At 45.1% G+C, this 23,579-nt stretch overlaps 1 protein-coding gene across 1 annotated transcript; it reads left to right on the forward strand.

The window, feature by feature from the left end:
- The first annotated feature begins 1,485 nt into the window (after positions 1–1,485).
- Positions 1,486–23,146, forward strand: gfod1 (glucose-fructose oxidoreductase domain containing 1). The gene is made up of 3 exons (XM_084475605.1): positions 1,486–2,318; positions 19,018–19,211; positions 19,715–23,146. The coding sequence occupies exons 1-3, from the start codon at positions 2,057–2,059 to the stop codon at positions 20,468–20,470; spliced, it is 1,212 nt and encodes a 403-aa protein (XP_084331731.1). The 5' UTR covers positions 1,486–2,056; the 3' UTR covers positions 20,471–23,146.
- The last annotated feature ends 433 nt before the right edge of the window (positions 23,147–23,579 follow it).

The following is a 23,579-nucleotide window of genomic DNA, read 5'->3' on the forward strand; positions in this document are numbered from 1 at the left end:
TAAGCTTTTAACAACGGAATTCTGGAGGGGCTGATAAACCGTCCAATCTCACAATTGAACCATGAACCAGGCCTGCCGCCACTTCTATTTGACCACTAGGGGGAGCCATTTGTGTTTTATAGGCGTCGTGATTAGAATAACGGGACGCGTGAGTCATGGTTAGGAGTATGGAATCTTTCTAACTCGACCATCCGACAGCTGCCCATGCAATGCCGAGACGCAGTAGGCTTACGGGTCACATGGACCGTGGCAGATACAAACAACTCAACAAGTCTCCATGAGTATCTCATAATTGGAGCGTGACCATTACAGAGAGATTACATTCCAGGACAGACTGCTGCTGGTACATTATCCGTGGTTTACTTGCTTACTTTATTATTGGGGGGGTGTATTAATAAATAAAAGTGTAATATAAGATATGTAATATAATATGCAGCCATATCCAAATGGTTTCTACAGGAACTAGAATGAAATGACTGCATCCTACTTTTTCTGGTGCACACGAGGTAAACAAAGACTATTCAACCAACGGACCACTAGTTTATATAAGTATAACAGAAGCCTATTTCATTCAATACCTTATGGGTAGGACAGTATTGCAGTTCCACTTCTGACAGTAAACCAAAGTCTTTACATATGTTACAATGCTTTATGTGACCTGCACAGCAATATTTTGCAACCTATTGATGTATGACCTATATACCATGAATCACACATATTGTGCATTATATTGCACGACCTTACTTGTGATTGCACAACTCTTCTATTCATATTTTCTTTGGAACAGCAACGTCAATGTATGTTACGTTTAAAAAAGACAGACTTTACTTTGGTTGACCCCTGACCTCTAGGTTTCCTGCTTGGTAGGATAGCAGGTCTACTGCTTCTCACAGTTGTTTGCTCAATGATGGCTCAAACATTAAGACCTGTTTTACTGGAGAGACAAACAACAATTGCACACTAAAAATTAAAAACGTAAATGATCTAAGCAGGACGAGACCCGAGGATATATAGGCCTGTTTATTTTTAAAGGAGAATAAGCCTATTGAGCCTGTGAGTTAAAGTATTCAAAGTCCACATTAACAAAAAACACCAAGTTTAATTCCTCTGACTGATGAATGCCTTGGTGTGATTATCATTCCGATGCATAGATAGGGCTATAGCGAAACATTTCACAGATCCGTACATTTATAGGCCTACTCATGTTTAAAAAAAAAGAATAGCAACTTGACGTCTACAGTCATTGGCTGTAGGCCTTCATGTAGGCTACTGCCACCACCTCCCAGTGGCCAAAGGGTTAATACGGGAGTGAATCGTTGTGTTACCTTGTGTAATTGTGCTGCCTTAACCTAAAAAGGTAGTTGTGTTGCCTTAACCTAACCTAGTAGTGGAGGTGCCAAAACCCTAACCACACACATCGGGCTGAGCCAATCAGACGCCGAGTGGGGCAGGTCAATTTCGCAGAGTGCGTGGGGTGCAGAGCGGGCTGACGTCTCCGCTGCAGAACACGGTGGTTGCAACACCAATACTGGCGCATGCAGCGGCGACGCTCCTTCGCCAATCCTCCGGAATGTGCGCCTCGTCATCTAAAAGAAACGCCTATGCTATTTATTTGAATGACTGTCTGCTTATTTCTTAAAGTGGGCGTAGCAAAGAAACAGCCTCGGTGAAGAAATGCCCTTCATGTAGCGCAATGACTAAGTGTGATCGGGTCACTGCCAGACGCGGATGATTTCAGAAGGGGAAGGGTGCGTTTCAGCTTCTTTATTTCTACGTAAAGACCAATATTGGTTGTCTTTTTCTCTTTGCCATATTTTGTCCGGGTTATTTTCCCACCGGGAAGAATAGCAGGTTGTGTGCGGACAGCAGGGCTGCTACATGACCGAGCCGAGCCGAGGGCAGAAGGCACCACAGTGGGTGAATGAGCGCAGGTGGATGGCCAACCTGACTGTCCCGCCGCCGTCCCTTTCCGGTCTCGACGGTTCCCCCCTGTGTGGTTTCACGGAGCAGGACGGGCTTCGCCGTGATCCGTGACCAGGTACAAGAACATCCGTAAATGCCCAACATGCTTCCCGGAGTCGGCGTGTTCGGCACCAGTCTGACCGCGAGGGTGATCATCCCCCTGCTGAAGAACGAGGGCTTCGCCGTCAAGGCGCTATGGGGCCGCACTCAGGAGGAGGCGGAGGAGCTGGCCAAGGAAATGAACGTTCCTTTCTACACGAACCGAATCGATGATGTGCTGCTGCATCAGGATGTGGATTTAGTATGCATCAATCTCCCTCCGCCATTGACGCGGCAGATCGCTGTCAAAACGCTAGGTGAGTCTTCTACCGTCGCGATGGTGCAACCGTTGTTTGAGCTACAGCTGCCAGGATGATAATCATCCGGAAAACTTTTACTAGGATGTTGGCTCAAACATTGAAGCAGGTAAATGCATGTTGCATTGGACAGATGCGCGCGCGTGTGTGTGTTTGTGTGTGTTCGTTCAATTCCTATTGCATACTGTCAAGTTCCTATTGTTGCGGACTTGCAGATATGTAGCCTAACAAAATATAGACCCTACTATCTGGAGTAAATTATCTATTTTAGGGAGCCCTATTGGGAACTGTTTAATAATTCTGTAAGAGAGACCGATATAGTCAAGCATTGATATACATCATAGATTATTACTAGCATACTACTGTGTTCAAATAATGTACCTCATACAACCCAACAATGATAGTTCCTTTTGTCTTAGACTCTTAGTCATTTCTGTTAGGAGGGAGAATGGGTGTGGAAAGGTCACATATCATTAGCTTTGTGTGTGTGCGTGGGGGACGACAGAGAGAAGAAGAAAGTGAGAAGCAGCTGGAGTGAGTGTTATTGAGATGGGCTGACTGTCACAGTTGTAAGACACTATTCATTTGTGGATTTTGAGTCTTGGAAGACGTAGGCTACCAAATGAAATGTGAGGCATATGTACTGATAAAGCCACTGGCCACTAATGGTGATACAAGGACGATTTGAGATCCACATAACGTGCCCTGACTGGACTGCAGAGGAGGAGCACTATGTGGCAGCCAAGAAGACAGACTGTTTGTTGATGACAGCATGCTGTTTAAGTAGACTTTGTTGTATTTCTAATGCAGCTGGTATCTAGACCCTTCTAAACATAGCCTATGTTTAGGCATGTACGTGCAGCACACAGGGCCTTGTGACATGATTTAAAAATAAAACACCATCATTGTTGTGTCATCATCAACAACGTCAACATTATATATTTTTATCAAGCCTCTTTAATCTCTTTTTAATCTCTGGAAATGGAGACCTTTTTTAGGGTGGGCATAAACCCTAGCCTAATTTGGACGGAATGTAAAACAAGAAAAAGTGTGTTTTTACATTTAAATAAACCCTTGTCTACAACCAACCTGGTCCAACCCAACTGTCCCTTGAACCCTTGAAGACCACCAGTATCAACATTACTGTAGACACTCTTTTTAACATAATCTCTTTGTGCTGTCATGCCGTTTATATCTACTAGGTATCCTTGTTTATGTGGTCACATAATATCAACCTCATCTGATGTGAATGACAGCGGCTGGAGCAGATGCATAGAAGTGATATGTTGACATGGTCTTGATTGTCACTAATGAAATGAGGAAAGACGTATCTTCCATTTCCAGGTCCGCTCCACAGCATGAGACGGGGTTAGCCCATGGGCACGTTGGCTTTGGTAAACACTGGAGTGTCAACGCTATTATGTAACTGCCACACTGGCCCTTAAGCCATGGCTGCAAGTGTTTGTTTTTGCCCTGTGTATACGACAGTAATCAGAGTACATTTGTAGATGTGTGGACAGCAGGCACACAAACATGTACACATAAGGAGAGCAAGGTGTTTGCCCTATGCAAGCAACTCTCTGAATATTGAGCTACTTCTTTCTCAGGTGAAGAAGTCGCTGTAGAAATGAGAAATAACCCGAAATCTATTCAGTCTGGCCTTGTGAGTTGCAGACATGACGACTTTGGTTTGGTGGATGCTTTCACCCAAAGTCTTTTACAATATCGCTCACAGTGAGCGCATGCATTGCATTTCTTAGCATGGGGAATCAAACCTGTAACCCTGGCAGTGTTGATGGCATGTTTTACCAATGGAGACAGACAGGACCACCACTCGCTGCAAATGCTGCATGGGTGTTTGGTTTTGGACGTCAGCACCAGGGGCTTTGGGACGCAGAACCAGGGGCTTTGGACGTCATCCCCAGGGGTTTTGGACGTCAACACCAGGGTCAAGGACTGCAGCACCAGGGGCCTTAGGCCACAGCACCAGGGGCCTTAGGCCACAGCACCAGGGGCAGAAAGCGGGAAGTGCGATTGGCGTCTCCTGCTAACCTGTGTGCTGCTTCAGCTCCTCAAGTTGGCCATTCTTTCTGCCTTTCCTCTTGGCCTGGTTTCCTGAGCGCCTCATTGTTTAAAATGGTACTTCCCACCCAGAGTCTCTCGCTTCCCTGAGGGCAATTCGTTTTTCAGTTAATTTTCTGTGGAGGAGGGGAGCCATCTAATTGAATCAAACTGACATTGTGGCAGTGAATCTTTGAGGGATTGAGAGTCTGGCTAATGACTTGTGACTGGTGCAGGTGGCAAATATCAGGAGAAGGTTATGTCAAACCGCAGGGGACATTAGGCGTGGTTGCATTGGTTTTGCTATAAGCCACTGCCATTGCTTTTGGTTTTGGCCCTTCTGGCCGGAGAAACATCGTGGCAGTTTCAAACAAAACAATTTCTCAGAATCACAAATCATAACACAAATAATTACTACTAATCAAGGACCAAAGAAATCTTACTACCAAGATAATAACCATGCTCCAAATGCTGTGCTCCAAAAATGTCTGCAGTCACAGCGAGGTGACGTTGTGATACACCAGCCCTTTGAACGTTTATAGCCTAGTCATAGAGAAAACATTCCCATTCGCTTACCTCATGACCCTGATTGGCCCAGGTTAGATAAATACACCCCATGGTTCAGGGCAGGGATTGCATACCTTAACTGGTACTGTGGCTCTGTCTCCATGGTGGCATGAGAGGATGGTGTGACTGGAGACCACTGGCAAAACCTACTTCCTCTTCACTAGGGCATGCGAGGTAAAGATATCGCACACTCTTTGTTTACCTCATGGGGCACGTTGATATCACCCTCGCTCACCAGAGGAATGTGGACTTAGCAGGGAAGCAAGTTCTACAACTAAGCTTGTATTAGGTTGTTTAGCCCAGCTATGTCCTCTATGGTCTCAATATGCTGGTGGTGGTTTACAGACTTTGTCAAGTTAATCGCAAACTGACCGAGCAAGGTCAATACTGCAGGGCTAACCTGCTGGTCAATAACTCCAATAAGGTGATTGTGGTGAGCAAAACCATGTGCTCATAATAGGAGGTAGGGGGGGTGGGGTACTTGTTAAGTAAGGTCACATGGCCATGTCTTCAACCAGCTTGGCAGGAGAGGGAGAGACTACGTCACGCACCCAGACGTCATACAGGTTTAACTGGAGTAAGCGGGTGCCTCCTGCAGAGAGAACACAGCTACCAAACCAGTCCATCTCGCTCAGCCACAGCAGACAATAGCCCCCCCCCCCCCACCCTCTTGTTCCCGATGCTGGAATGGAATTCCAGAAGCGTATGATGTCAGAAGACATGGCCACTTTTTTTCTCTTGGAAACTGCGGTGTGAGAACTACCGTCTCCAGTGTCAGGAGGCCTCTCTCTGTCTCTCTCTGTCTCTCTGTCTCTGTCTTTGTCTCTCTCTCTCTTTGTCTGTCTCTCTCTGTCTGTTTCTAGCTGCTTCTGTCGATCTGTATGTCTCTCTCTCTTCCTTTTTCTTTCTTTCTCTTGCTCTATCTCTCCTTCACTCACTCACACAGAGTCAGCCCTCTTAAAGGAGAACTCTGGCGATTTTTAACCCCATTATTGTTTTCCTGAGGGTCACCCCATGTTGAGGGAAGCCAAAAACCAGACGAAAATTGATTTGACCAAGCCAGAGATCTGCACTGGCTGCCGGCACAACAGAATAGCTATAACACTAAGCTATGGGGGCAAGCGTTGTCCGCTTTTGGGGCTTCTAAACACATTCAGAAAACCATTCCAAGACCTATGTAACACGAGTTGGTTCCTTACGAGACACCACCGTGCTTGTTTAACTCAAATAGTGTGGCGAAACAGTATAAACTTTGTGTTTTGCATGGAGTCACTCACCTGCTGAAATATCCAGAAAGCCCTTACTAGCCGATAGCAGAACGGACGCGCTGCCAGTCACTAGCCACAGAAACGAAAACCCTTTCCTTGTTGTTTTGATTTAAAAAACAAACAAACGATCGAGCAGTGCAGTCGTCGTGTCCATAATATTTCCATGAAGCTGTCATATCCATATTTATAACTATGTAACAACATAGTATGATTGCCTGACTAGCCTATGTGACAGCTAACCTGCTACAGTGAAAACAAATCTCGCACAGTCACAGTACAGTTGCTCTGGTAGTGACAGAGGAGTGTCTGCAGGCGACTGGCAGTCTCTCATCATCACAGTGAGATCGAGGAAGAGTTTTGAAAGAGGAAGGATTCATATATGTCACTGGGAAAATGGTTTGTTTTTGAGCATTTCCCAATTGTGCAAACCGAATGAGAAAATACAAGGGGTTGAGCTTTCACCAGCTACCATACAAGGATTTGGATACATTTTTTGCACGTCACCTTGATGCGCAAACTCCGTTACATGTCCTGCGTGAGAAAGATTACCATGTTTGCAGCGATCATTTTGACAAAGAGGACAACTACAACAAATCAAATAAAAAACTGCACAGTTATTTGACCACCAAGTCTCTCTACTACAAGTGTGTGCCATTGGATTTGCTTCTTCTAATTGCTCCTCTCTGTCTCCTCTCCATGTCTTGTAATTCTTTGTCTGTGTATTCTGGCTCAAACATGTATGCACTACCATCTAATTCAAGACCTACTCTCCATCTTCAGTTACTGTTCTTCGACTCCAACTGTACCCAAAGTGACCCAATCTCGCGACGGTCCAAGCTCTTTCACTGTCCTGGATTCAAATCTCGCGACAACGTCAGACACACCACAGGAATAGGCAAGATTAGCTTTTACTGTTGATGTGGAGATATTATGGACATGACGACTGCACTGCTCGATCATTTCTTTTTGTAAAAAATCAAAACAACAAGGAAAGAGCTTTCGTTTATGTGGCTAGTGGCTGGGAGCACGTCTGTTCTGCTATCGGCTAGTAAGGGCTTTCTGGATATTTCAACGGGTGACTGACTCCATGCAAAACACAAAGTTTGTACTGTTTCGCCACACTATTTGAGTTAAACGAACACGGTGGTGTCTCGTAAGGAACCAACTCGTGTTACATAGGTCTTGGAATGGTTTTCTGAATGTGTTTAGAAGCCCCAAAAGTGGATAACGCTTTCCCCCATAGCATAGCGTTATAGCTATTCCATAGCGCCGTCAGCCAGTGCAGATCTCTAGCTTGGTCAAATTAATTTTTGTCGGTTTTTAGCTTCCCTCAACATGGGGTGACCCTCAGGAAAACAATAGTGGGGTTAAAAATCGCCGGAGTTCTCCTTTAACTCATTCATGTTGCATTATATTGTTTTTTCATACCATGTAATGTCCAGGGTTGGGGTTTTGTGTCAAAGCCGCACACATGAAATGAGAGCATGGCATATTAATGTATGTGTTAATAATAATAAATAAGTGTTACATAAGAGTAATGAATAGGTAAAGAATGAACCTTTACCTATAATAAGTCATCATTGTTGTGTTCTGAGCTATTCCCGTGAAAGCAATGCAACCTGGGATACGTAGATGACGCTCACATGTGAGGATGTTATACAGATCCTGATCTCACTTCGTCACTCAGGGTTTCACATCTCTGAAGTATAACGTGTTATCAGAATATTCCCTTCCTTTTATTATTTTTTTACCACTATACCACTATAGCTAGCTCTAACAAAATGTTAAATATACTAAGATAAATAAATGAATGAAAGTTAAAAACAATCTGTTATGATCCGATATGTGACAGGCGTATACACTAGGCGTATAGACCTTTTTGAGTCCCCAGATCCCACTGGGCTCCCAGTGTGCAGACAATGCAACCTTTCACCTGGTGAGGTTCAGTCTGTGAGCAGTTGTGATGACAAGGGGGGCTGGAGGCGACTGGAGGGCTTGGAGATCACGTCACAAGAGCCCAAGGGTCAGCTGCATGTTGCTGCCTAGAGGTGGTGTGCTTTGGAGGAGAAAGTCTGAGATCAGTGGTCTGAGTGTGTGTTTGTGTATAGGTTTGAGGGACTGTATCTGTGTGCTTGCATGCACCTGAAGACAGACTGATGTGGACTCACGGCAACACCTTCCTTTTTTACACAGGAACCAACACGCAGAATTAATGATGTGATTAATAAATGATTTAAAACAGACACAGGTAAGAGGTGTCTTTTTTAAATTATTAAGATTAGATGCGTGTTTTGTTTCCTTTACTTGCAGTGACATGCGCCACACCAACCAAACGTTCATTCACAACTTTAAGCAGATTAGAAATGGCTCAAATATTCTCAGGGGTATCTGTACTTCTCTGTCTATCTTCCCTCCATCTATTTATCAGTAGTAGCAATCAGTTGTCAGGTTAGTGGATGTGCAGCCACTGTATAGCATCCAAACAGCCAGCCAAACAACCCCTGCAGTACTCTGAGAGCCAGCTCTGCCAACTCTGAGGGCAGCCGTTCACACTCACCGGTTTTCCCTTTTCTCAACGTCCTTGTGTGTTTTTTACTTCAAGTTTCCCACGGTGAGTTAACGGTTACGTTCACGTCCATTGACATGCTAATAACAGCTAGCATGACTGTGTGTTGGTGAAGGGGTGTTTGTGTTGGGGAGAACCAGAGCAAGAGGTCCTATGAAATTGTCTTTGTGTGTTGAATGAATGGAGAAGCGAGGAGTTTCATTGAGTCTACCTCCACAAAGCTCTGAAAAGTGGCCATTTCCTTCCACAACCCCCGCTCTGCTACTCTGGAAGGCAGGACTGCTTTGTATTGTTGAACTTGAGATGCGGTGTGGGAAATATCTTTGACATTAAACCACCATTGTGCTGTTGATGCCAGTGTGCCAAGAGGAAAAATATTTTAATTTAAGCTACGTTTCTTTGCTTATCTGTTGACTTCCTCTTCAGATCCTAATACACAGCCAGCCTAGAGAAACTAGTTTCAGGGACGTCACTCACTGATGTCAGGGAGGTGTTCGGGAGGTCATCTCCTAGATTAACATAGAAGCAGACAAAGCGGTTGCCCTAAAACACTTGAGAGAGACTCACAGATCTCCCGGGAAAGATGGGATGTCTGTTAATGTGATATAGGCCTCAAGGTATGGGTGATTTAGGCATTAGCCTAGAAAAAACTTGGACACACATTTGCAGCATGGATATGCCCATTATACATCCACTCTAAACGCAAACACAGAAATAGACAGTTTTCTTTCTGTGACGTCTGTTGGGGTCTGGGGTACTTCAGGCAAGTCCACAAAACAAAGTCTACTATTGTGAACACAGGGTTATAACTCTATTTTCAAAAGGTGTTGTGTTCTGGCAGCAATGTCAACGTCAACAATGAAGCGTATCGTACATTGTCATTTGTTTGGTTTGATTTCGTGTTTCTAACACCTGAAAGGATGTCCGTCCATACTGTATCTACTCCAGTTACAGATCTCCCCGCTGAATACGGCTACATGTTGGCTCCCATAAACTCGATCCCACCCTGCTTGATCTTCCTTTGTCCTCTGCCCTGTATTTAAGTGCCACTGTGTGTCCATAATAAACCAGCCCAGATGTCTCTCTCGCTCTCGCTCTCTCTCTCTCTGTCTCTGCCTTAGTCTCTCTCTCCCTATCTGCGTGTGCCAGTGTTGTGGAGCCACACACAGGCTGTAATGAGCCCTCTGGGAGTTGACACAAAGAGAGGATGGGTGGCTGAGCGGATGGAGGGGATGCGAGCACAGCTGTGTGCGGAGGCTGCTGCTGCATCGATCAGCGGGCAGATAGGACCCACACTATTACCATACACACTTGGCTGTGAGAAGAAGGTTCATTTTTGATACACTAGGATTAGCCTTCACTGTTTTGATGCTAAATTGCCAGTAATGACTTAACAAGGGCCTATGAGATGATTTGATTCTAGCTGATGGGGGAGATTTAGTGAACAAACATCAAAGACACTGCGTCACTGTCACCTCCAGCGTGAGGATATATATCACCGTCAGAAACTGTAGCGTTTGAAATCAGTTTGGCTTGCTGACTGTAGCTACTGTATGAGGTATGAGATACAGAAGCGGTGTCATATCTCCTGCTGCTGGGTGTGTGTGGTCTGTCTGTGTTACTCACCATTGTAGTGTATCGTGTGTGTGTGTGTGTGTGTGTGTGTGTATGTCTTCATGTTAAATGAAGATCAAACTTTATTATTAAATAGACAGATTTTCCCCTTTCAATATATTGCCCTACCCCAGCAGAGACTGTGTTCATGAAGCAGGTCTTGGAGTAGACTCCAAGTGAATATTTAACAAATATGTTGCAGCAATTCAGTCAGCCAAACCCAGCTACGCACTCAGCTAGCCGTCAGGGCTGAGATCAACACCAGGGGGAATTACATTCGGGATGCTAGCCAGGCGCAGATGCAGCCGTGGTCACTCATTAAATGCAGTCATCACACCAGCAGCTGGCCGGTCAGGTGACCAGCTGGCACAAGCAGATAGGTCAACGGCAGCATGAGCCTCCAAGGAGTCAGGCGCTGTTCGTGCTCTCCCCGTGTTCAGTTGTGTACAGGGAGAGGAGGTGACTGTATGTCTCTCAGTGAAAACACTGACGCGTGGGGAAGAATGAATTGTGGCTTACGCTGATGAAACCAGCGCTGTGTTTGGTGAAAGGCAGAAGGTGCCGCTGTTGTTAAAGACAACATTTGACTGAATACAATAGAAACAATATGAAGCAAATAAAAAGTAAATGCACTAGAAATAAGTACTGCGTGGTAATAATTCAACACTACAGTACATTGTCTTGACAGTATTGTAATGTCAATAAAGATATTGGCTTATTGCAATAATATTTTTTTTGCAGTAATCATTTATTATATGAGATAAGATAAACATGTCCTGTTGCTTTGGTCAGGGTCCTTAATCACTAATCACTTATCACTTTGTCCTTACATATTATTAGTACGATTGTAAATGAGGCAATAGAAATGTTAGAGCTTCTAGTGGCCACGATGCCAAATATAAGAAGGTTGATGAGATACAGCTTTCCATCCTGACTATCTGAATAAAGGCTGATTAAAGAACAGAGACCTTTGATACGAGCCTGCAGCTCATACTGAGGTCGGTTTGCATAATGTACAGACGATGGTTTATTTGCACAGCTAACTCACACAGTCACACAGGACGTCACACAGAAAGGGGACAACTCTGTCGATAAATCCTTATCGCAAAGTCCTGGGGAAGGGCCAGCCAGCCCATTGATGCCTGACTATGCCAGCTACTGCTCCATGGAAATAGTATTTTAACAACCTTGGTTTGTCATCGCAGAGGCGATAAACATAAACATGAGCATGGCTGTCACCAGTTATTTCAACCGCTGTTTTATTAGGTCAGTTTGGTCATTAGAAGTCCTATAAACCCATTTCCACTGCCCTATTTACAGTCTTACTGTTGATATTTTAGGACTAGACACTATGGCACTATGAACTGATCACGAGTTGACAACTCGTCTGCCTGCAGCCGTGTGTGCTATGAATATGTACACGTAGTAAACACACACACACCCACACGCACACACACACAATCACACACACACACATACACACACACAGCTATCTGTGCATCGATCTGGTAAAGCAGAAGAAGAAATACGAAAAGGCTGGGAAACTCATAGCATTCACACAACATTAATAAGAAAATGATTTCATTATCTAGTATATTGCACCAATATTGTCTTTGTTGTCCATATGTGCAGTAACAAGTGGAGCTCACTAATTGCTTACCCCTGGCTAACCCCACATCTACCGGGTGCCAGTACAACACACAGTCGGTAGCTAATTACTGCTAGAAAGCCCAAACGTCAGCAGAGAATGCATGTTGTTGGAAGATCTCAGTGTTGAGGTGAGTCCAATGTTTGTGACCCATGTGGTGTGAGGAGACATTCTTTGAGGTCAATGTTTTGGTTTTAGCTTTTTGTTGTCTGCCGTTACCTCCAGTGATTATTACAGCCGATGGGAAGCGCCATAAGCAATAGAAACCCCATTGCCCCCAGAGCAATAGATACCCCAATGCGAATTAGCTAGTTAGCTGAAGAAGCCACTTAGCAAATCCCAGTGGTACTATGTGGCTTAGAGTTAGACCCTAGATCCACCTCTCCCTCAAAATGAGGACAAATTAGTCAGCAGTAAGACACTCTCTCTCTCTCCCGCTCTCTCTTTCTCTTACATGTGTGAAGGGGGGGGATGCATCATCATCTCCATGGCAACAGGTCCTCCTCCCACAAGCATCCCTGTTTTGTTTTGTTTGTGTTTCCCCCTCCACTCCTCATGCAATGACAGAGGTGAGTTCCTCGTAGGCCTCTAAGACTTCATAATTCATAACCACCGGGAGCCTTTTATCCAGTTGGAAACGTCGGTTTGTACAAATGCTGTCATCGTCGCAGTAACAATGGTTTGCTAAAAGCCGCTTTAAACAGGACTGCACTATGCTACTACAGAGTTATGCTGAGGGCTTACAGCGTTTCTGGCTTGCAGTGTGAACTCTCTCACATGATAAACAATAGCACTGTGTCAAAGTGTTATAACACAAGACACACTCCTTATCAAAATGGCCTCATGCAAATATTGGACTTCAAAACCACACAGATAAACGAAAACGGTTATGTTACACTTGATGAAATAAAGATATTTATACTTGTGCCACCTCCTCTCCTTCACCACCTATGAGTAAAGTGAGAATCCAGTGTGTGCTTTCTACAGAGCATACACTTGGCTGGTGCATGCCAGCAAGAAGCATAAAGGTGTGTGTTTTTGGGGTATGTACATTTCGGTCACAGCCATACATTCCCAACATGTGTGTTGGCTGTGTATGTGTGTGTGTTTGTCTCAGGAGGAAGTAGGTCAGTCACTAGTCTATACACCGGTAGCCCACACAGACATTAGTATTCATCAAAGGGCCCTCCTGTCCCCTCCTGCATTCTCTCCTCTCTCTTGAAAGATGCCCTTTATAGCCCCGGCAAATACTGTGAGAATACTCTGAAAGCTCTCCGAGTCCCTCCCTCAAAGGCCATCCCCTCAACAAATGCTTGACTCCACTTCACACAGTTCCCATCTGAGTTGAGATTAGATCATGTCGGGTGTCATTTGGGGGACTTTGTGTTTGTTTCACACAAGTGAACGAGGAAAGAAAGATGAGTTGGCTAGCATGGCTACGCTACTCACGCAGTGCGCTTCTGTGCTAATCGAATAGTTGGATGACTCAGGAAGGTTTCATTGAGCTTTGACCTAAGCTACACAGAGTCAAATGAGTTACGTTAACAGCCAGCAGAGCCCTGTTCAAGAAGTCCTTTGTGTCCATTCTGTAAATGGGATTTACTAGAGGTGTCACACCACACTGGTTTATGGTAATGCATCTCCATTATCAGTTCCAAGGAAGGAAGGTTGCCCTCAAACTGTCAGTATTTGGTCAGGTTCCACTTCCTGTGCTAGTATTACAATGTCTCATCCCTTGTAGTTATACAACAAAGCTCATAGTAATACAACTTCTCGTATTCAAACTTGCATTGTATTATCTGAATGAAATTCCTGTAGCAAAGGTAGTGTCCTATCTGGCCACTAGCTTAGGAGATGGCTTCACATAACCGCAAGGAGAGGAAAAGTTAGTGTGTGTGTGTGTGTGTGTGTGTGTGTGTGTGTGTGTAAATTAGCTCAGCAGTAATTGGAGCACTGAGGATTGCTGGGTTACATGGATAGGCGGAGCAGCAGGTACCATTGATTGGTCTTTGTACTCTCTGAATGCTAATTTGATTATTTAGTGAGGGCCAGATACCGCCTACTGTACTACTGTACATGGCATGTATGTTATAGTCAGGTTGTATTTTGATGTGATATTGAGCCAACTCTAAGTGGGCTAGATTTGACTACAACCATACTAAGCAACGCTGAGTGCATGTTTATTTCTCATTGCATATGCAGTCCGCCCCGCTGCTGGCCGGGCAGCAGGTCTGGTCCAGGGGCTAATGGCAGCGCGATAACACATTAGTAACACTAAACTGTGGTCACTCCAGAGGCATTAGCAGAAGGGTTGGGAGCTGACTGACTCTTGAATGACAAACACATCATTAAAATCATTCAAGTATGCTCAAACTCGCTCTTTGAAAAGAATGGACCCCAGCCACTCCAGAAATTGAAATAAAAAAAAATGATGGGTCTATGTTCAAGTGCACATTCAGCTTTCAATAAGGATTTCCCTCTAGGCTTTTTTCTTTTTTTCTCTTTCTTGGTTAGGGTTGTTAGCGTCCGTCCAGGTCTGAATCCCACTACCTGGTTGCTAAGCAGCAGCATCGCTAAGCGAGCATGGTCCTGACCCATCCTGGGCAGCCACTTACTGCCCGTATAAGGTCGTAGGCCCAACAGGTCACTATGGCTTTTGTACCGCTGACAAAAAGAGAACATCAAGCTGTCCTGAGAGCCATTCATCAGTGCTACCAACATGCTCCATTTAGATGCTAATTTAAGTCAGCAGGAGGACTCTGTTTCTATCTCTCTCTCATCTCTCCCATTAGCTCTCACTCTCTTTTCCTCCCTGTCTCCCTTGCCCTCTCCTTATTCTCACTGTAATTGATTCACGCTAAATTGAATTTGAGATAATCAGCTGGACTGTTGAGCCTGTTGCTTCAGATGCTCTCTCTCGCTCTCGCTCTCTAGACCCAAAAGTGAACTGACACTGCACATATATTGTGTACATATTGTGTGTATATACACACAAAAGGCGTGCATACAAGTTGTATCAGGCCTATATATCATTTTTCTCTGTACACACAGTAGTATACAACACCACGTGCTGTATCTTCAGATTGTCAGTGAAGGTTCTATCTTCTCTACTTGACCTTTGCGTCACAACCTCAACCTCGTGCAACCATCCCGTCGCCGAGATGGCTATCGCCAGGAGCCCCCCAAATCTAGTTTTCCCTGTGCCTCTTTTTCTGTCACATGGTAATGCTCATGCGTTCATGCGTGCGTGAACGCGTGCACGTGTGCGTGCGCGTGTGAGTGCGTGTGTGTGTCTGTTCATGTGTGTGTGCCCGGTGCGGTGAGGAGGACGTTAATCTGCAATCCTCCCCCCCGACCCCCACCCCCCCTTCCCTATCACCACAGTTCCTTGGTCCAGCTGTTGCCATGGGGCTGGGACCGAGGGGAACTCTGGCCCCACAGGGTCAGCTCTGCACTGCTTTATGTTCAACTACACCCTCCCCCACTCTGGGATTCAGCTCGGGATTTGATTCTCCTTCCACGCCAGCCCCATAATACGGGTTGATGTGTGTTGTGTGCTGGCCAGACTGCTTCCTTCTGGTTCCTGTGGGTGCAGCGTTGTGCCGAGGCCAAGTACAATAAACAATGTGTCATTAGCATGCTAGTTACCGTAGCGCTTCCCATCACAAACAAAGCCTCGGCTTCACCTTCAAGCGACTTCCTCACCCTTCCTTCCCTTCCTTGCCACCACACTTACTGTGTTAACGTTTTCCGTGTGCACGTTTTCTGTGTGTGTGTGTGTGTGTGTGTGTGTGAGAGAGAGAGAGAGAGAGAGAGAGAGAGAGACAGAATGATAAAGACAATGGGAGAGAGAGACCAGAAGTCAATTTATTTAAGTTCAACAAAGGGATGTACTGTACAGCTTGGGTAAATCAAAACAGAAATTGACAGTGTGAAATACAACCGGGAGGCCTAAAGGCACATTGAAGATCCGATTTACCTCAGATTATCAACGTTAGACACACACACACACACATACATGCACGCATGCACACACACATGCACACACGCACGCAACCACGCACACACACACACACGGTAAGGGTCTCCCTACCTGTCTTATCTCGGTGCTGTGGAGTCAGTGCCCTCTGCATGTGGTGCAGTTTGGATCTGAATGAAGTCATTCAGCAGCTTCCTGCAGATGAATGCGGCAGCGAGCCCGGAGGAGCAGTGGTTTAAGAGGGAGAGAGACAACCGGGAGGCAGAGAGCATGAAAGTGGCACGCTCCCTGCGCTTGATCGTGCTCATTCCCTTTCTTCTCCCCACTCCCATAATTTTCACATTTTGAATCCACCATAATATCATGAACTCAAGGGTGAATTCGGAATGACTGTATAATGGCTGGAAAAGCCAGTAGAGAGATAAACCGCCATCATCATCAGGTTGGTACACAGCCGTGGGTCTCCATAGTGGTTCTGTTCTGCCAACCTTTTGACTGCTCGAAACATCAAGAAAACAGTAGAAAGACAGGAGCCCAGCTGATCTTCTTGATGCACCCAAACACACTTTCCTCATTATTGTGGACTTGACATTAGGTTAGGTAGATGTAGTTAGGTACCACCTGCTCAGTTAAAGCATCCTTCACCACAGATGTAGATGTCCTTCACTCAAATGAACACATGCTTTATTGGCATGATTGGTACAGGCATTGTTGCCGAAATGTAATACATTTTTTGAACACTAACAAAAATGAATAGATATTGAAATTAAACAAATTCTCTCTCCCTCAAAATAAGGACAAATTAGTCAGCAGTAAGACTCTCTGATTATACAGTGCGCTCTCTCTCTCTCTCTCTCTCTCTCTCTCTCTCTCTCTCTCTCTCTTCCCCTCTCTCTCTCTCTCTCTCTCTCTGTGTTGGATTCGGTTGAGGTTTTCTGAAGATGCTCGGTTACAGTTCTCTGCATTATTAATGTGTTGGGACTGAGGTTCTGAGCTCTTTTTCTGCTCCATTACGGACTGCCGCGGGGCCCGTCATGTTTCACACTGGTCGTAGCCATTGCACGATTACTGTAGCCAGCTACCTGCACGTCTTCTTAGCTTAGAGCTACGTCCAGTGGTGATCCAACGCTGTTAATGTTCATGCTATGGGTAATGATAGCAGACCAATCAAAGTGCACATTGCCTATTACAATCACGCTTGATCTGTGTATTTTTTTGCAATTGCAATTTTCAGTTTCACCTCTAGGGGGGCTCCAGCGGTTCGTGCTTGATTTGTAGTCATTGATACATCCATGGGTTAGTCAAATCGATGAATAGTTTAGGTCATTTATCAAGTATGAATATCTAATGTTTGCTGCTTAAGGCTTCACAAATTGAAATATATGGTTCATGAGTCATTATAAAATGAATACTTTAGTAAGTTTATCTTGGCTGCTTGTCAGATAAATAAAAAGAAGAAAATCACTTAGCACTAAGGCATTTGCTATTATTTATGACATTGTATAGGCTTACTCACTAATTAAATCATTAATTAATTATCAAAAAAATTATTGTTAGATTAGTCAACGTCTAATCGTCTAATCTAATGTAGCTCACTAGCTGTACCGGCACACTGAACAAAGGCTTGACTAGCTTATCCCAAGAAGTTAGTGTCCTGCTCAAGGGCACTGCAACACTGGGAGGTTCTGGGATTTCAAACTAGCAATGACATCAATGGCAATATAAAAAGATACATGCATGCGTTTGTAGTGTATTCTGTTTTGCTCTGACGGGTAAACTGAGGTTGGGTAGCTTTGATGACTATACAGTAGGCCTCCCTGTCTTATGTGGCCAACCCCCAGACAGTGCATGTTGAAATGTCAGGTCAAAACATTCAAACAAACAAGTTGCTATAAAGCTTTCTGGTTAAATGTCTGTTTTCCCACTTGTATTGACTCATTAATGACAAAACACTGAAAAACAATAAAGGGATTTTCTTTTGGCATTTGAATACTATCTACGGTAGTACGTTATGTATTTAATATGTGACCCATTACCAATGGCAGAACCTAGCTGGGTTATTAAGCCACTGGAATCAGTACGCATGGCAAGTTGTGAAATCTGTCAAGACCATTTTGCTAGCGCATAGCCAGAGGTGTGTTTGTGAGTGTGTGTGTGTGTGTGTGTGTGTGTGTGTGTGTGTGTGTGTGTGTGTGTGTGTGTGAGATAGAAGGGAGTATCTGTAGCGGTGACACTCCTCTGTAGAAGTGGGTCAGGGGGGATTACTTTCCTTGGCCAGCCAGGCCAAAGCGCTTGCCACTAAAGGGTAGATTAGCATGGGATTCCCCCCCCCCCCCTCCTCCCTGTAAAACTCACAAAATACCCCTCTCATTGAAAGTTGGGACCAGTTGTTGCAGTGTTTTCCCCACTTTACTGTCAGTTGAATCGAAAATGTTTGTGAATTCCAAATGTCTTACTAGACCTTTTGATTGGAATTTGTACTTTATGTGTAGTTAATGGCACCTATGTGTTTGCAATGAGTGTGCAATGTGGGCAGCTGCTTTAGGTTTCAAAGCAACATCAACCACTGTCTGTCCGTCTGTCTTTATGTATGTAAGCCATTGTCGGTCTGTCTGTCTTTACCAACCATCTATGTTGGGTTGAATCATTTATCTTGTATTATTAGTAGTAGTAGTAGGGAGGATGTGGGATCAGCAACATATATTGCATTCATTTCCTCTACAAGAAATAGATAGAGGGCTCAGGAATGAGTTGTTAGTCAGGGAGGCTCTTAACCCTTTACTCATTGGATGGAATTGTTGTTTATGCGTACTTAATGGCACCTGTGTCTCCCCCGGAGTGTGCAATGTGGGCAGTTGCTTTAGGTTCAATCCATCCCCTGTACGTCTGTCTACGATGGTAACATTGCAGCATGATATTTGGCAGACACCGAACAAGCACAATGGGCGACCCATACGATGGATGATGACTCATTGTTATATTTCATCTGTTTCCAGGCATCGGTAAAAATGTCATCTGCGACCGCACCGCCACTCCCCTGGACGCCTTCCGGATGATGTCGGCGGCCCAGTACTACCCCAAGCTGCTGAGCATCATGGGAAATGTGCTGCGCTTCCTGCCCGCCTTTGTGAGGATGAAGGAGCTGGTGGAGGAGGGCTACATCGGGGAGCTGCTGGTCTGCGAGGCCCAGGTACGACCGGACCGGGGATACAGGGTTATGTGTGTTTATATCTGATGGTTGAAGGGATTATCCCGTGTTGTCGCCCCCTCATCTGTTATCCGCATTTCATTTAGCCTTTATTAATTTTATACATTTTTTAAATTGATAAATTGTATAACTTTTATACATTTTATAAATTGTATTCATTTTATTATTATTAGTAGTATTTTTTTAAATTTTATTTATATTTTATTTAGTAAGCCTTAAATAAAAGGACTGTGAGTGAAACACTGGAATGGAACGGTTCCTACCAAAGTGTTGCTAGACTGACGCGGTACAATCCAGAGTGCTGACTCCCCTCTCCCCTCTCCCCTGCCCCCCTACTCTCCTACTCCCCCTGCTCCCCTGCCTCCCTGCCCCCCTGCTCCCCTACTGCCCCTACTCCCCTGCTCTCCTACTCCCCCTGCCCCCCTACTCCCCTGCCCCCCTACTCCCCCTACTCCCCTGCTCCCCTGCCCCTCTGCTCCCCCCAGGTGCACAGCGGCAGCCTGCTGGGCAAGAAGTACAACTGGAGCTGCGACGACCTGATGGGCGGCGGCGGCCTGCACTCGGTGGGCAGCTACATCATCGACCTACTCAGCTTCCTGACGGGCCGGCGCGCCGCCCGCGTCCACGGCTTCCTGAAGACCTTCGTCACGCAGACGGAGCACATCCGGGGCATCCGGCAGATCACCAGCGACGACTTCTGCACCTTCCAGATGGCGCTGGAGGGCGGCGCCTGCTGCACCGTCACGCTCAACTTCAACGTGCCCGGCGAGTTCCGCCAGGAGGTGGTGGTGGTGGGCACGGTGGGCCGGCTCACGGTCAGCGGCACAGACCTGTACGGTCAGAAGAACAGCGACGAGGGGGGCGGCGGGGGCGGCGGCGGGGGAGGGGGTCCCGAGCTGCTGCTGAAGGACACCACACCCCTGGAGAAGGCCTCGCTGCCCGAGAAGGCCTTCAGCGACATCCCCGCGCCCTTCCTCACCGGCACCATCCGCATGATCCAGGCGGTGAGACAGGCCTTCCAGGACCAGGACGACCGGCGCACCTGGGATGGCCGGCCGCTGACCATGGCGGCCACCTTCGAGGACTGCCTGTACGCCCTGTGTGTGGTGGACACCATCAAGAAGTCCAACGCGTGCGGGGAGTGGCAGAACATTGCGGTCATGAAGGAGGAGCCGGACATCAGTCCCGCCTACCTGATCAGCGAGGCCATGCGGCGGAGTCGGATGTCCCTCTACTGTTAGGCTACGCCCCCCCCCCCCCCCTCCCCGTCCTGCGCCGTCCATCCCCTAGTGACGCTGATCTCGCCAAGATGGCCGCCCACTCTTTGCACTAACACCTTGGACCTGGGTCGGAGGTCGCGGTGGATCAAGTTCTGAACAGCACTGACATGGTACGACTACGAACCAGTTCCAATCCTTTTGGAATCCGTTCTGACATTTGTTCTCGGCTCCAAATCGGCATCATATCTGTTACAGAGCCGATAAATCAGGAGCCCACGGGATAAAACACTCAGCCCTGCCCAGAGGGCCGACACAACCATCACGGTGGTTTGTGCGTAGAGGAATGGCAATAATGTAATAGGTCAAACCTTTTATTTATGAAACTATGAACATCTCTTTCTCTGAGAGGGGACTAGTTGTTGCCTACAAGCAGGATAGGAGTTGGGTTTCCTTCCTGTGACCGGTTTACGCATATTGTGGCAAATAGTTTACCATGCTGCGCGCAAACGGTTTCACAAACACAGCCAATTCAAAGCGACCTGTCCAAGAAGGCTGTGTCACGTGGGATCATCCACTCTAACCTTCATCACCCTTAACATTCGTAACACAAAAGGCAAATGCTCTTTTTCAAAATTAGACTTGTGTAAATGACCTATTCCAATTGCTGCTGCATAAATCGGTATGCATGAGCCTTCGCACGTTTCACAATTGCAAAGTGCAACGTCCGCAGAGGAGTGGACCCCCGAGGAGGACTATCCCGGAGATGGCTTCACCGGGACCTGGCTGTGATCTTCCTATCATCCTTATCATGAGGTCATGTGGAACGTGGAGGGTCCACCCTCATTTTCAAAAGAGACTACTACTAGTAGTACTAGTACTAGTACTAGTACTAGTACTAGTACTACTGCTACTGCTACAACTATTACTACTACTACTTCTACTACTTCTACTACTACTACTACTACTACTGCTACTGCAACTATTACTATTACTATTACTACTACTACTACTACTACTACTACTACTACTAGTACTACTAGTACTACTGCTTCTGCTTTGACCATGGCTGAACCCATGCTAATTTAAATAAATAAGTGACTACGGAAGTGACTAGTGACGTAACAAGCCGCTCCCGGCGGGTTCCCCCTGACTGAGACTGTATGACAACACCTTACACTGTGGGTCTAGCTGAGGACCAGCCCAGAAGGAGCTGGAGGTCTTCAACATAACTGTGCCGCTTTATATCGGTGATAATAATAACGCTGTACGCCGGACGAGATGCAAGTTTAACAAAATGTGAATGTGCAAAGGAGTCAAATGCCTGATTGCTTCGGTCTTTGTTTTCTGTCAGCTTTGTTGTTGCTCCTGTATCTGTGAACCCATAGAAAGAGAGAAGGAAAAAAAATCAATACTTTGGCTTTCAGAGGGAACTTTAGCCCCCTCTGATGCAGGCGATAGTATGCAATATAATACCTGAGGGCTCCCACCTAGTTTGTTCATAATAGCATTCGATCCGCATTAAGGAAATGTATCCTTTCCCTTCTCATAATTTGAGAACTAATATGCTAACTAATTAGCCTATATGCATTCCGACTTTGCTGTGAAGTAATGTTTAAACCGTGGACGGCCTCATGGTTAATAAATGCTATCATCATCTGCTTAATCTTCAAAGATAATGGAGCATTTCCATAAACACACTCTGCCCCTCATTCCTATTAAAATAAATGCTGTTTGTTAACCAAAACAATGTAATGGCAGTCTCTGCCAAGTCATTTCAACTGCCGTGCTTAAAGTCTGGAAGTCTAATGAAAGGGACAACAAACTAAAGTACATATAATGAATAGCTTAAAATGCTTATATTGGTCGCACATTAGTATTCACAAAGAGGCCCTCACCAAGCCAATTCATTTTAATCATAGGTTTTCCCAAAAAATATGCAAAAACAATTGAGATTCATTTTGACATCATCACACCGATGGCAAAGGAAGACTAGCACACTGAAAAGCCAAAAGATTGATTTTTTAAAAATGTAAATCTCTTATTTATAATTTTTTTGGTCAGGGTAAAATGTTGTTTTCCTGTGAGATATACAACTCTTGAATTGTGCTGAAGTACTATCTTATAGCATTAAGACTACTGATTATTGTACATATTGTGAGCATATTATGACATGCATTTGTTGTAGGCAAATAAAGCAAGTGCTGTAAGTATTTTATTTGCAAAAACATTCAAGAAAAGGTGTTATGAACAATACACTGTTCACATATTTATTTATTTTTAATGATTTGTTGCATACAGCTCTATTGTTTTCAATACATGAAATGCTGGAACACAGTCTGTTTCCCCTTTATTTACAAAAACCTTTTGGGTGCACACAAATGTGTGAATTAACACACTAACACAAGCACACACACACACACACACACATCAACAGTTTTTTTACACAGTGTTTATTGTTGGATCATGTAACTCATAACCATATAACGTAATTGTAATCTTAAATATCCTGTGTTCAATATTGTTTGATAAAAATGTAAAAAGACTTATAACAATATAACATGTAACAAGGTCATATAACACGGCTGATCCCGTCACTACTTTGGGACATTTGCCCAATTAGCTTTACAAGACGTGGGTTTGAAACTGTCTTCCATCAAATCCTGGATGGAGGTGCTGATTTGACACAAGGCCATACCAATTGCAACTGTCTTAAAAAGGGTACTTTAACCTTGTAACGCTTATTATAAAAACACTGAAAATAACTTCTGCTACCCAGTGTTTTCTTTATACAATACAGTGGGAAGCTCTACGGCTGCTGATAAACATTTTTCCCATATCAATTTTACAAGGGGCTTATCAATGTTCCACGTTGACTTTGGCCTTTGTCCCATGAGTCGAAGCCAATAGTAGGCGGTCATGACCCATAGGCCTGTGTTGTTTGTTATTACATTTTGCATATCATATGAAGGCATAATAAGGTCCAAATATCCCACTCCATAGTATTTCAATACATGACTGCAGCAACCTATTGGATGTGAAACCATAAGATCCAATGTCTTGTTATTCCCCAGGAACAACAGATATATGAGATGAGAGAGATGCATGCTGGGATATAAGCTTGACTGAAGGA

This window comes from Micromesistius poutassou, assembly GCF_964030765.1.
Source record: "Micromesistius poutassou genome assembly, chromosome: 11".
Classification (NCBI taxonomy): domain Eukaryota; kingdom Metazoa; phylum Chordata; class Actinopteri; order Gadiformes; family Gadidae; genus Micromesistius; species Micromesistius poutassou.

Excerpts from the sequence above, each read along its gene's own strand:
- gfod1 (XM_084475605.1), top strand. The coding sequence starts at position 2,057 with ATGCCCAACATGCTTCCCGGAGTCGGCGTGTTCGGCACCAGTCTGACC. Across the intron at positions 2,319-19,017 it reads GATCGCTGTCAAAACGCTAG|GCATCGGTAAAAATGTCATC; the intron begins GTGAGTCTTCTA and ends ATCTGTTTCCAG. Across the intron at positions 19,212-19,714 it reads TGCTGGTCTGCGAGGCCCAG|GTGCACAGCGGCAGCCTGCT; the intron begins GTACGACCGGAC and ends TGCTCCCCCCAG.